Genomic DNA, 14475 nt, shown 5'->3' on the forward strand with positions numbered 1-14475 from the left:
ATCTGTACTTAATTTATTTGCTGTAGTACACACAACTGTTGAGCGTTCTCTCCAATACTACGATTTGTTTTGGAAGATCACAACGACAGCATCATTTGCACCATCAGGTCAACATTTTCCTCCACAAAACTGGCACGCGAAGCAGCAAGATGAAAACCATCCCAGCAATTTCCTCCCTTGGGAAAGGAAAGGATAGCTGGTGCCAAGATACTCTTCCAGACACAGAATGAATACCAGCAGCATCCCACAAAACTCAGAATGCTACCAGAATGCTTTTATAATTCTTATTTAACAGTGTTTGTATATTGCTTGATTGCAGAATTAGCTGCATGGCTTCCACAGAGCACAGTAATTGGAAACACTGAAATCTCTGGAGATGGACCTACAGGGAGGATGAGTCAACATGCCAAGGCTGGCAAGATATATTCTTGTGATACATGCAGCCAGCCGAGACACAGCCAGTAACAGACAGTTAGCAAAGCCCAGCCCACAGATTGACAAGCTCTGCTCTGAGTTACCAGCCATGAAACCAAAAGCCTGCCAGAGTCATTGTTTTCTGGCCAGCTAAGCAAGATCTACCTGGGGCAAGGAGTGTGGCTGCCAGTCTCTCTCCCATTGCCGATTTTGCACCAGTCATTCTTCAGAGTTAACCAAGAGTTCACACTTTGCAAGCCACAGAACCACTCTGTGACCCATCACTGCAACCAAGAACATTTAATTTCCTAGTTCACGAAGGCAGTAAGCCAGAGTTTGGGCTGTACCACTTCTGATTGCAAGTGGAGACTTACATTGTGGAATGTTCCCCCCAAATACCTATTTAAAGCCCTTTCATCTGGAAGACTAGCATGCCAGGAGAACCCATTATCCCTGACATGCTATCTTTACATGTGCAAGAGTTTCTCCTCTCCATCATGAAAGGCCACACCTACAAGACACAGATTGAGCCCTACAGTAAACATTAGGAACACTAGACCCCTCACCCATTTTCTTACCTCCTGCCTTCTCAGAACTAGGCAGGAAGAAGGGAGGAAGTACAGCTGCTTATTGCTGACATATACATCCAAGGAAATATTTGACTATTATACTTAGAGACACCAAGGGCAAATGGGTATAGAAAGCCTACATGTGTCCGTCACGCAACTGATGAAAAGCCAAAACCCAAGCAGGTTTATACTGCAGCTTTACAGCTATAGCATTCTGATTAATGTGGAGGCAATTATGAGAACAGGTTCTCCCTGCCCTGGGACAATGGCATTCAATCTACTTAGCTTCAGGGCATACTTTCCACAGATACTTGTTTGCCATGAAGTCCTGCACTCTCTAAAGATCAGCCACCATCCACCTGGTGCTCTGGTTTTAGACTACAACTCTTGTGCTGCCATCAACCCCAGCTGTTGCGGCTGTTGCTTCTTCACACTTGTTTATTAATGTTTATTATTTCATTTACTGCCTTCTAAACCACCATCTCAAGGCAATTTACATATAAAACATTTAAGAACAGTTAGAAACACAAAAACAAGGAATGCATGCTCTTGAATGCCCTCACTGCCCCCATGCGAACTTGGGTTACAGCCTAAACTAGAATACCAAGCAATCTCCTTTAACTGCAGCAATATAGGGGAAGATGTGATGGGCACGCAGGGGGGCTTGGCATTGGGCCAATTATAAAGGATTTGGTCAGCTGACCAGTCAAATACTCATAGGGTCATAGAATCACACAATCTAGTCCAACCTCCTGCAATGCAGGAATATGCAGCTGTCCCAAACAGGGATTCAACCTGCAATCCTGGCATTATCAGCACCATGCTGTAACCAACTGAGTTATCCAGCTGATCATATATTTTTTTAAAATATTACCCATATGGTGGTGCGGGGGGAGGGGAGTATTTTAATCATCAACAAAGCTTGGCACCCATGTTCCCCACAAAAGCAACCAATCTTGTGAAACAATGAAAATTAAAGTTGCTTCTAATAGTCCCATTACATTTTATAACATTGTTAAAAGATTAGGTGAAGGAACATTTGATTTCCTAATTCTCGCGAAGGTGGTAAAACCTGTGTCTGTGCTGTACCACCTCAGGCAGCAAGTGGGGTGGGGGGAGAACCACAAGACGGAATGCTCCTCCAAATAGTATTTAAAATCCTTTCATATGGAAGACTAGCATGTCAGGGAGGAAAATTCTCTTTGACCTGCTAATTTGGGGGGGGGGTGTAGGTAGGTAGGTGTTTTCCTTTCCTGCAGGGCAGCCCTCCCAACACACAAGCCCCTACCTACATTCTGAAGTGGTACACAGCCAAGACAACAGATGGAGGCCGTTGGTGAGCCCTAGGCTTCCATCCACCTCCCTATAGTCTGCCTCCTCAGAAATGATGTGGAGAAAGGGTAGGGAGAGCAGCTTACCTCACAAATGGTACCACTGTGAAGTACTAGAGACACACACTACCACCTATGAGGTGGCATTCTAGGTTTCATGGGCCATTTAGTCAAATAATTAAGGGGCCAATTGATGCTGTCATTCAGGGAATTCTATCTGCTCTCAACTGATATTCGCACTGAGGAATCCCTGACAGAGTGAAAAGCCATCTTGACTTCCCAGAAAGGATTCCATATATGAGTCCTTTCATCAGGGGCCACAGCAGAAAAGCACCCCTGGCTTTCCAATCAGTTCCTCAGAAACCAACCCATCAGGTGACCTCAAAGAACAATCTTCTAAGGGCAGCCCGACACAGAAGTACAGCCAAAACAAATTTAATAACGTTTAGAAAGCAACGCAAATAGCATACCAACTAGAGCTAAAACTTGAGAGACCCACATTCAATTTCCCAGTCAGTCACAAAGTTCACTGGGTGACCTTAGCTCTCAGCCTATCCTACCTCACAGGATTGTTGCGAGGATGTACTTGAGAGGGATAACTTTTGAGTTCCTTGGAGAGAAGGGAAGGCATTTGCTATGAGCAAATCAATGTAATACAGTTCCCCTTAGCCTGACAGGACAATTGAGAAAAAGTTACAGCAGATTGCCTCAGCAGAGTCTGACAAGATTTGCAGTTCAGATCCTCAGGTTGGCATCAAATTGGCAAAGGGTGGTGTACAATTCTGAAAGGTGCTGAGAGGTTCAGTGCTCCAGCCTCTGAGCCATTCCTGGCATCAAGGTAACTAAAGCCATTTCAGTCCCAAAACTGGATTGGATGGCAGACTGAAATGGGTCGACAGAAGTAGCATCACCCCAAAAATCCTGAACTTGAGTCAACAGTCCATACACGTTGCCCCAAAATGGATAATGGTTGATCTTTTACTGCCCATTTGAAAGGGAGGGAGATAAGCTGAATGAATGAATGAATGAATGAATGAATGAATGAAATTAATATATTTTTTTCCAACTAGAAAGGACTTGTTTTTTAAAGCAGAGGATGAACTTCAGCTTTCAAACTAGATGGCAGAACCTCCTTGCTTATGGAAGCATTTGTCACCCTCTCTGCCAGTTTTTGTTTGTTTGTTTTGTTCTTAAAATATTTTTTATTAAAGAACATGTATTGTCTCTTTTTCAGGTTGTAGAATCTTTTTGACATTTGAAGTGAGACATTAATAATGTTGTATACAGAATAAAGTTGGGGCAGAAGGAGAAGGGGGAGGGGTGGTAATACTTGGTGTATATGTGGTTTTTATGTCAGCTGCACTTGGGTAGGTTCTTTTTTTATTTGTTTATTATATTTCCTTGGTGGTGAGAGAGGTTGGAGGAGGCCCAAGGCATGGCTGGTTGTCTTTAGTTGGCTGCACTAAGATTTGTTTGTGGGGGGAGGGGATTGCTGGGTCAAATTAGCCATACCAATTTCAGTGTTCAAAACTCCCATTGTGCTAGGCGCATTTTGCGACAGGGAATTTCATTAGCATGAGCACTTTCTGAGCTCTGGACGCAGTACTGCACCTAAGATTTCAGATTAAAACTGCAGAGTGGAAGGAAAGGAGGACCTTTTTCTGCCTCCCCGCTTACATCTACTCTCTGAAGACTAGAGAAAAGGCCCCCTTAAGAATATTACGGGGGTGGGCAGGGGAAGGACTAGACCATGTGAAAAATGAACATAACATTTTAGCTGCAGTTCATTCATTTTCAGCTTTGTATTCTTGTTTTATAAAAAAAGTGTGCCTAGACATTCCGTTGTTGCGCCCATAACCTAGGTTCAAGGTGCCATTTAGCTCCTGGCTTTCATATCTCAGTTTCTAACACTGATTGATTTGTATGCTGTTGATGGGTTCTTGCTGTTGTCCTATTGGGCTACATATGTAATAAAGGGGAGCCATACCAGGGTGAAGGCATCCTCTTCTATTTGTCCCTGACCTCTCTGCCAGTTCTGACCTGGCCAGCCTAACAAGCTGGAACTGGCAAGGACTGAGTTTGTACACGTGGGTCAGCCATGCACTTTCCTCCAAGAACCTTAGACTTGCACAAGTTGAAAAGAATATGTAAGAGCCAGCAGGAAGCTGCAGGAGGCAGCACATGAACTGGCTCTCTCAGCACAGAATCCAGCAATGAAGGGTGAGAATCTTTCCACTCCTATATTTTTCCATAAGAAACAAAATCCATTTTTTAAGAACACCTGTTTCATACGATCAGTAACATAGTGACTACATCACAGTAATCCTAGGTAGTCTTGCTTTACCAGGACCACAAAAGCATGCCATACTCCCAGAAAGCTGCTCCCAGCCAAGAACAAACTTTGACTACAGCTCGTAGTTAAGGAGGAAAGAGCTTAACCATGATCCCGGGTTTGGACAACACACTAAGCCAAATTTTGGCTTAGCTTCTCCCTGCATCTAAACTATACAACAAGATACCCTCCACAGCTGGTATTCAGAGGGAGACTCTTCCACAGAAGATGCAACATCTCAATTCACCGCATGAACCACGTTAAGAGATGCAGGCAGGCCTATACTTCCAGATGTTAAGCAATCTATGTGCAAATACTTCTCTTTCTGCAGTGAAAAAACCTTCCAACTCAAGCCCCGATCTACCCAATTCCTGGCTGAAAGACCTTGCATGACTTCTCATGTTTCACAAGTCTAGGCAGCCCCATCACTTGCCATGGAGTAGCTAATCTAGCCTCTGGCCCCCAGGGCCACGACAGTCTTCTCTTGCTTGGTTGCTTTCCTCATCGAAAGGAGAGAGGGAGAGCTCTACAGATTTTGCAGCCATACCTTAGGCTAACCTTCCTCATTCTGGTGCCCTCCAGATATTAAAAGACTACCAGTTCCCCTCAGACGTGCCTTAATGGCTGGGAATGATGGGAGTTTGTAGTCCAAAGCTATCATTCCATCAGGCTGCCTCAGTGGTGGAGATGGGAAGCTGTTTCATCAGGCACCTCCTACCCTTGAACTGTGCCAGTCGGTCGCTGTAAGAGCAACTGCTTAAGAACTGTTGCTTGAGTTTGATTCCCTCCCCTCTTCCTCCTTGTTCCTTTCCCCTTGTGTGTTGTTTTCTTTTTCAATTGTAAGCTTCAAGGCAAGGACTGTCTTGCTTTAACTGACTGTATACAAGCCACTCCAGAAGCCTCTTTTTTTGCGGAAAAGGGGGAGACAAATGGTCTATCAATGAATCATAAAACACCTGGAGGGGACTAGGTTGGGGAAGCTTGCATTATGCCCCTTTAGCACTGTGAACAGCAGGGAATGAAATCTTCATTCAAGAGCTGCAGGACATGGAGAAACACTGCTTCAAATCTCTTATGCTCCAGCGCTTGGAAGGTGGAGGGACTGCCAGCAATTGCACCAGGACCCAAGCCAGAAGGGGGGCAGACTCTGGGGTTATATGAAAAGAGAGAGAGAGGTAGGTCTCTAAACCCTCCTAGAAGGAAAGTTAGGAAGCAAAGTGGGCATGTACCCTTCTAAACAATTTCTGTGAGTTGAGCTAGGCTGACTTCTCCCACCTGCCAGTGAGCGCCATCAAGAGCTGTAACTGATAGAGGAGTTGTTTGGACACCACACTCTGGTATCCCTAGGGTTCCAAAGATGTGATTTTCTCTCCTGTAGAGTACAGGCAACTCTCAGTTTGTAGCATTCAATGCATGCATCACCGTGCATGCCATGTCTGGCACCTGAAGAGGGCAGAACGGGGTGGGCTTACATGCACTCTGCAGATGTGCACAATGACCCGGGACGTAACCCCCCTGTAAATGGGTGTGTGTTGCCTGCACTTTTCTACTCTGCTAATGTCACATTTTCTAATCCTTAGATTCTCTCTTCATTTGCCCTCCCTTTTCTTCCTGGGAACCAGGATGCCTCTTTCCTGTGGTGGGTTTATCTGAGATCAGGTACACCCTCTAAATCTGTTTCTGCAAATAATACTCCACAGTACATGCAGGTGAATGTTAAAGAATCTCCCTGCCCCCCCCCCTTAAAGCAAAATGTAAAAACTTCACCAAGAGGCTTAGACACGCCTCTTTCGGTATAGGACCTAAGCTCCAGGCACTCATGAAGAATTCACTGTGTGGTTAGCTTACAGTACAAAATCCACCTCAAATGCCCCAAGCCTCACCTTGCTTCAGGTTAGAAACTCTTCACTTAGAAGAGCAGCAGTAGCACAGGCAACCAGACCAAGCAGGCATGAAGCCCTGCAACTTTTCAGCCAGCATGCCCCTTATAGCAAAGGCCAAAAGTGGCTCCTGCACAGCTCACACAGCAGTGCAGCAGGTTAGGGACAAAGCACTGCCACCAATTTCACAGCAGGGGCAGCAATATCATTGCCTAGATCACCATTTGCCAATCCCCTGCCCAGCACATAAGTAAGATTTTTGCACGCGAGAAAGAAAACTACCAACTAAGCTAAGCAAAAGAAGAGGCCAAAGGCCCAACCATCACTTTTACTTTGAAAAGTTTCAATACGACCAACCAGAACATTATAATAGTGAGCAAGCTTCTGAGCCCACCAGAGTTCTTTAGCAGAGTTCTGAAAGTTAAGCAGCGGGCAGAGGGGAGATTTTGTTTGTTGAATCCAGAATGCCTCGCTGCGTTGGTCACATGTTCATTTCTTCCATCTCGCTCAAAAATTTGGGAGTGGCGCAGGAGAGGGCATTCTTTGAAGCAGCCCCTAGAATGTGGAATTCCCTCCCCACAATCTAGTGTGGTGTAGTGGTTAAGAGTGGTAGTCTCGTAATCTGGGGAACTGGGTTTGCGTCTCCGCTCCTCCACATGCAGCTGCTGGGTGACCTTGGGCTAGTCACACTTCTCTGAAGTCTCTCAGCCTCACTCACCTCACAGAGTGTTTGTTGTGGGGGAGGAAGGGAAAGGAGAATGTTAGCCGCTTTGAGACTCCTTCAGGTAGTGATAAAGTGGGATATCAAATCCAAACTCTTCTTCTTCTTCCCCGCAGAGGTCACCTGGCACCTTTACTATATTTGTTGTTTGTTGTTTAGTCGTGTCCGACTCTTTGTGACCCCATGGACCAGAGCACGCCAGGCACTCTTGTCTTCCACTGCCTCCCGCAGTTTGGTCAAACTCATGTTGGTAGCTTCGAGAACACTGTCCAACCATCTCATCCTCTGTCGTCCCCTTCTCCTTGTACCCTCAATCTTTCCCAACATCAGGGTCTTTTCCAGGGACTCTTCTCTTCTCATGAGGTGGCCAAAGTATTGGAGCCTCAGCTTCACAATCTGTTATTCCAATGATTTCCTTAAGAATGGATAGGTTTGATTTCCTTGCAGTCCATGGGACTCTCAAAAGTCTCCTCCAGCACCATAATTCAAAAGCAACAATTCTTCGGCAATCAGCCTTCTTTATGGTCCAGCTCTCACTTCCATACATCACTACTGGGAAAACCATAGCTTTTACTATACGGACCTTTGTTGGCAAGGTGATGTCTCTACTTTTTAAGATGCTGTCTAGGTTTGTCATTGCTTTTCTCCCAAGAAGCAGGTGTCTTTTAATTTTGTGACTGCTTTCACCATCTGCAGTGATCATGGAACCCAAGAAAGTAAAATCTCTCACTGCTTCCATTTCTTCCCCTTCTATTTGCCAGGAGGTGATGGCAAATAGCTTTATATAGCTATTTATATTATTATATAGCTTTCAGCAAATGCTTAAGATGCACTTCTTTACCCCTGACCTTTGACACCTGAAATGTGTGCTTCCAGGAGTTGGACCCACCCTATTCTTGAGAATGTAGCATGTTTTATGTGCTTTTAATTTTGAATTTTAAATTGTTGCAACCCCTGCCCCCCAGGACTCACTGGTGAAGGGCAGGTAACAAATATAATGATACTACTACTACCCCTACCATTACCACCAATAATAATTTATGCTGTGGCTATATGGGTTGTCATGCAGAGTTCCAACTCCTTGGAAATCAACTGAATCCACTAAATGTGGATTTTACAAAAATCCCCTCTCCATCTGGCCACAGAAGGACTAGAAGCCTGGTGAACTTTGGAGATGACAGGAGCACCTCTTTTGATCAATCCCTTATCACACATCCTTGCAAATAAATCATGGGTGCTCCTAGTCCTCAGCTTATTTACTTGAAGCCGGTTGTTAGCCTTTGCAGACCTACTCTTGTATGTTTATGCCTCAACAGCTCAAAAAAGGGGGGGGGGGAGGGGACACAACAAATTCTCATCCAGCTAACAAAAGATCTGCTTGCTACTTGCCCAAAGACAAGCATGCAAGTAGTTATTTGCACCCTGACTGTAGCTTCAGTCTCTGTTCAGCAAAACACAAACGTGAAACATTTCAAATAAGTAAATAAAGTCAGCAACCCTGAAGAAAGTCAGTGGAATGCAACAGTCATTTCTTCCGGCACCTAAGAATTAAGGAAGAGGAATTTCTGCAGCCCTTGCAAGATTTGCCTGGGCAAGAACAAGGCACACAAGGATGCGGGTAGTCAGAAATGGGAGCAACATGTTCCAAACATTTTCTAAGCACTAAGCTTGCATTTGCTTACTCTCACCTTCTGCTATCCTCCCCTCTTCTCCCTTTCCTGCCCGCCACACCAGCTGCATCAAAGCCTAGACTGTAAGCACCATGGGGCAGGGAACAAACACAGCAGATGATACTATGACCCCAAACTGATTCATTTGACTTAATGTGAAATTAAGAAACATGCTTGCAGCCACACGCTCTCAATGAGAATTACCATGACTAGACATGGCTGGGATTGCGCGACAGAAGCCGCCCTCAGGAGGCACCCACTTATTATTTTAATTGAAGAGGATTTGAGTGAATTGCAAATGAGTCTAGCAAGACCCTATGCTGGATTTACACCCCCACACACAAAAGCAAATTTAAAAAATGAGCACAATTTAGAGCACCAGCTTTGTATGCAGAAGGTTCAGGGTTCAAGTCCTGGGATCTCCAGCTGTGGTTGGTAAAAATTCCATGCCTGGACAACCCTGGAGGGTCAATACTGAATTAGATGGACCAAAGACAGAAGGCATCTAGGCCTACCGGTGTGGTGTAGTGGTTAATGTGTTGGAATACTAAGCCCTGGGAGACCAGGGTTCAAATCCCCACTCAGCCATGAAGCTCCCTGGGTGACTTTGGGCCAGTCACTGCCTCTCAGTCTAACATACCTCACAGGACTGTTGTGGGAATTAAACGTTAAGAAATAAGCAGAAGACTCCAGGTTCAGTTCCCAGGTAGGGCTGGGAGAGACTTCCTGCCTGAACCCCTGAAGAGATGCTGCCAGTCTGTGTAGGCAACACAGGCTCCATATAGAAATATGGCCTAATAACTTCCTAAAGCTGTAACTCTTTGGAGAGCCTCTTGCCTGCTTCCTCTTCAATGCCACTGTCGCAAGAAGACCTCCCCCCCCCCGCAGTCCTGTACCGCAAAAGCACTCACCGAAGTACTCCTTTTTCATGTGCATCTCCAGCTCCTTCTCCAGCTCCAACGTGAGCGCCTCCAGCCTCCGCTCTACCTGGCTGGGCCCGCTCTCCCTCGACGGCGTCACCTGGTAGGGGAGCCGGAACTTAGAGACGGCCGCCGCGCCTTTGGCGGCCGGCGAGCCGTAGGACAGCGAGACGGCGGCGGCGTCGGGACCCCCGAGGGCAACCGGCGGCGCCTGGGCGTGCAGCCTCGGGTAGGCATCCGCTGCCGCCTGCTCAGCCAGCAACAAAAGGCCCTCCTCGGGCAGGAGCGAGGCCCGCGGCGACGGCAGCTGGAACTCCGGGTAGGCGCCCATCGAGCCCCGGGAGCTGCGCGAGCTGTGGCTGGAGATGCTGGAGCGCGGGCTGGCCAGAGCCGCCGCGATGGCCCCCGACGCCATGGCCGCCGCTGTAGCCGCCCCGGATCCGTGGCGCCCAGCCGCTGAGGCTGCCACCTCCAGCTCGACGGCGCCGGCCAAGGAGGAGCGCGGGCTGATGTGCCGCTGGTCGTAGCCCATGCTGATGCCGCTGGTGCGGTTGCTGCTCGGCTTACTCCCGCTGCCACCCCCGCCGCCGTCGGAAGAGCTGGTCAGGCTGGCGCGCGGGCTGGAGTGCTTGCTCGTGTCGCTGGCCGTGCTGGCGTAGCTGGAGCGCGGGCTCAGCGCCGAAGACGCCTCGACGGCCCCGGCTACCAAGCTGCCCCGCGGGCTTGCCAACGGGCCGCCGCCACCGTAGCACGTCGAGGCCCGCGGGCTGGCTCCCCCGCCGCCGCCTCCTTTGCCGCGCGGGTAGCCTTCGGCCGAGTAGCGCTTGTAGCAAGGCAGCGCTACTTCGGAGCGCGGACACGAGCCGTCCTCGGCGCCGCCGTTGAGGGAGCGCAGCGGGAGGCACGACGACTGAGGAGCCTCTGCCGACGGGTACGGCGGCGGCGGGCCCAGCGTGGTGCAGCCGCCGCCGCCGTTCAGCTGCTTCTTGGCCCGCCCGTCCAGCTCCGACGGCGGCTGGTGGTCTCTCCTGCGGCGGCCGAGCCCCTCGTCGTAGAGCGCCAGCTCCGCCATCAACTTGCTGGCTTTCCCCAAGCCCTCCTCGTACCTCTCCATGCCGGCGGGAGGAGGAGGAGGAGGAGGAGAGGCGCCGCCGCCGCCGCCGCCCTCGCGCGCTCCAGACGGCAAAGTTTAGCAGAAGCCGCCGCGGCCCGACGCCCGGTGCCGCCTCGCAAGCGCTGCCTCTGGCTACAAGAGAGTCACCTCCCGGGCATCCCGCCCCGAGGCTCTCACCACGAACCGAAGCTCGCCAGGCAGGCAGAGCGGCCGGCGGGCCGGCGGGTGGGGGGCGGGAGGGAGGGAGGGAGAGGCGGCGTTGTCGGGGAAGCGTCCCCGCCCGCCTGCGCGAAGTTTGCTGGGGCCAGTCAATGGCGCGCTCGGCGGAGGAATTTGCACTTCGAGGCTGCCCGGCTGGCTTACTGGCCGGCCTCCTCCTCCTCCTCCTCCTCCTCGGCTCGGCTCTTCCCCGCCCGGCTGGGCTCCAAGATCCGGGGCGGGAGGGCCCGAGGCAGCGCCGGGCTGCTCCTTTGTGCGGCGAGGGAGGGAGGGACTTCTTTGTGTGGGGCAGGAATGCGAGGAGGAGGAGGAGGAAGGAGACGGGGCGCTGCGTCCCTCTGGAATGTAGTTAATGCCGAAGCCAAACAATGACTTTAACCAAGTCAGCCCCCGAGGGGGGGGGACGCCGGGCGGGAGGAGCCGCCGCTGGAGGAGCTGCCCCCCCCCCGCATTCCCTTCATGTGACTGCGCTCCTCTAGCAGGGAGGGAGGACGCTTAAAAGCAGGGGGGATTCTTTGTGCTGCACGCTCACACCTTGGGAAAGGCCCTACTACTCACTCTTCCATGCTCCCGGATGCTGCCTCGCCAGAGCCCATTGAATGCCGCCGCCCCCCCCCCCCATGGCATGGGACATGGCCTATCCCACCCACCCCTGACTGTGCGCCCTGTGCCAAGAGGACCCATGGAAAAGCCAGAGAGGGAATGGTGACGGGGCTTCCAAGCACACTGGCCTGCTTCTGCCAGCCATTCCCTCCATCACTTGTGCTGACCTGCAAGGCCACGCCTGGCCTACCAAAGCCCCCTTCCCCATACAGGTCTCCAGAAGGTGTGTCTCATGGTTTCCTTTTTTACTGCTTTGAGCATCTGCCAGGAATCCCTCTCACTGCATCCACAGTCCTAAATGGCAGCAAGTTATCCCCACATAAGTTAGGGCCCATGGGGAGACTCCGTTTGTGAGAACGGCAACCTTCCCAGTTCACACAGGCACACATCCATCCTTTTCTTTATCTATGCTGAGTTGTATGTCCTTGATCAGTAGCGGCTGAATGCGTGAACTAGGTCCGCAGAAAAGCATTGAGTGTACACAGTGCTGTTTTTCTAGGAAAAGGTGCAGGAACTTTCCCTTGTTTTACCATGGCAATGGTGCCCACCTGAGAGGGGCCGGAACTGAGTTCTGGCTGGGGAAAAAAGCCTTGAGTTAGGGAGGCAGAATGTAAGTTCCGTTTCTGGTGCTCAGTCTGGAAGGACACATTCCTCCACAAGACAGTGTGCTGCGTCCTGCAGGCACATGAACCACCCTCCACTTGGAGCTAGCAGTTCCTGCAAGCAGCACCTCATAAGAACAAAAAAAAAAGAGGGGTCTGCTAGGTCAGGCCAATATTCTGTTCTCACAGGGGCCAACTGGATGCCCCAGTAGGAAACCAGCAAGCAGGGTTCAAGCACAAGAGCCCTCCCCCCTCCCGTGGCCTCCAGCAACTGGCATTCAGAAGAGGAGGAGGAGGAGTTTGGATTTGATATCCTGCTTTATCACTACCCTAAGGAGTCTCAAAGCGGCTAACATTCTCCTTTCCCTTCCTCCCTCACAACAAGTGCTCTGTGAGGCTGAGAGACTTCAAATAAGTGTGACTAGCCCAAGGTCACCCAGCAGCTGCATGTGGAGGAGCGGAGACGCGAACCCAGTTCCCCAGATTACGAGTCTACCACTCTTAACCACTACACCACACTGGCTCTCTGCTACCTCTGACAGAGCACAGCTATTGCAGCTAGTAATCAATAGCTCTCTCCTCCAGGAATTTGTCTGATCCTCTTTTAAAACCACGCAGGTTGGTGGCCATCATTGTCTCCTGTGGGAGCAAGTTCCATTGTTTAACTATGTGCTACATGAAGAAGCAGCTGTTGCGAGTTGCAGATGTAAGAGGAGCCCAGCAGGTGGATGGGTCTGCCTGGTCCAGCATCTTGGTCTCACAGTGGCCAACCAGATCCTCGCAAAGGGAAACCCACAGCCCTGCCACACTCCCACACCAGCCCCTCGGATTGTGTGAACTGAGCCAGAGGGGCTGCAACGCATAGGGCTGCCTCTTCTAGAACCCGGCCATGCTCACGAGCCCCTGGACCCAATCCAGGTCCCTGTTGCAGCATGTTCCTGCTGGGCTGACCCGTATCTTAGTCATGCTTACAATACTTCAGTGGGTCTACTAAGCATGACTAAAGCAGGGCCCATCCCTCCGAATTTAAAAGGCTTCATTCCCAGATAAATGTGAGCCTGGTTTCTTTCTACTGAGCTTTTTTGTTTTTTCACTAGGCCTAGGAAAAAGAGGTGCCAGAACTCACCACAAACACTTCCATTGTTCTCTTAGAATGGCAATGGCACCCACCTGAAAGGAGAACCTATTTGCAGCCGCTTCTACCCAGATAGATATCCTTTTGCCAGTTGAGTCCAATGTTCTCCCATCATATGCATATTTATTTGGCAGTAAGCAGTAAGTACTTGCCTGAAACCTCTTGAATGTGGAGGGTAGCGGTTGGGGGATCTGGTTAAAGAGACTACTTGCAACCTCTTGTTGAAGAAAAATAACAAAACTGTTTATTATAGGAAGTACATAACTTAGATAGGAAAGTTTCTGGTTCCAAGCCAGCTAACAAAGCTGAACAAAGGCAGCCAACCATGCTGGCCTGTTTGTTGTCAGGAGGATAGATTCAGGTTCAAGGTCAGATAAGTGAGAGAGGGGGGACATTGGAGAGGACGCAACTTTAGAATGTCAGTCTTAAGATCAAAGATCTAAGGTCAAATATACAGAGACAGTTTAGGAATCTAGAGGTCTCCCACTCTGTTTTAGCCCCATGCAAACCCCTTTTTTGCTAACTGAATTGCAAAAGACTTCCAGGATAAATCCCCAAATGTTGCTGAAATTGATACAGATATGATATAGTTTTTAGGTTGGAATCCTAAAAACTGAGCTCGGTGGGGCTTTGTTCTGAATGGATGTACCTAAGATAGTACTGTTACAGTACAAGCCTATACATGTCTATTCAAAAGCAAGTCCTGTGGAGCTAATTGAGACTTATTCCCAGCCTACTTGGCTATAAGATTGCAGCCTAAGGATTGCAGCCGCTTTGTTATTTTGAGAGCTTTAAAAAGAATGTTATTGTTTTATAATTTCATGGTTTAAGTCGTCTCAGGGTATTAGTTTCAGGCAGTGAAAGGCATTTAATTATATTACTTTTTAAATTTGTGTGTTATCGCTGTTAGTTCCCTTGAGTTCCGTTTGCTGGAAAGACAGGATAAGAATATAACACAAAAAAAT

The 14475-nt window shown here is 49.2% G+C and overlaps 1 protein-coding gene across 2 annotated transcripts in view; it reads right to left on the bottom strand.

Moving 5' to 3' along the window:
- WTIP (WT1 interacting protein) overlaps positions 1 to 11515 on the bottom strand; it is a 58570-nt gene extending 47055 nt beyond the window's left edge. The window contains exon 1 of one of the 2 annotated variants that reach the window (XR_014551054.1): positions 9829 to 11439. Coding sequence is in view for 1 of the 2 variants with exons in the window: in XM_083625217.1 (XP_083481343.1) it covers positions 9829 to 10951 (1123 nt within the window). In the remaining variant the exon portion in view is untranslated. Of the gene's footprint in view, positions 1 to 9828 lie in introns of both variants that reach the window. The other variant, XM_083625217.1, reaches the window with a different exon arrangement.
- Between the last annotated feature and the right edge of the window lie 2960 nt (positions 11516 to 14475).

Source organism: Podarcis filfolensis (genome assembly GCF_964270895.1).
Source record: "Podarcis filfolensis genome assembly, chromosome: 8".
Taxonomy (NCBI): domain Eukaryota; kingdom Metazoa; phylum Chordata; class Lepidosauria; order Squamata; family Lacertidae; genus Podarcis; species Podarcis filfolensis.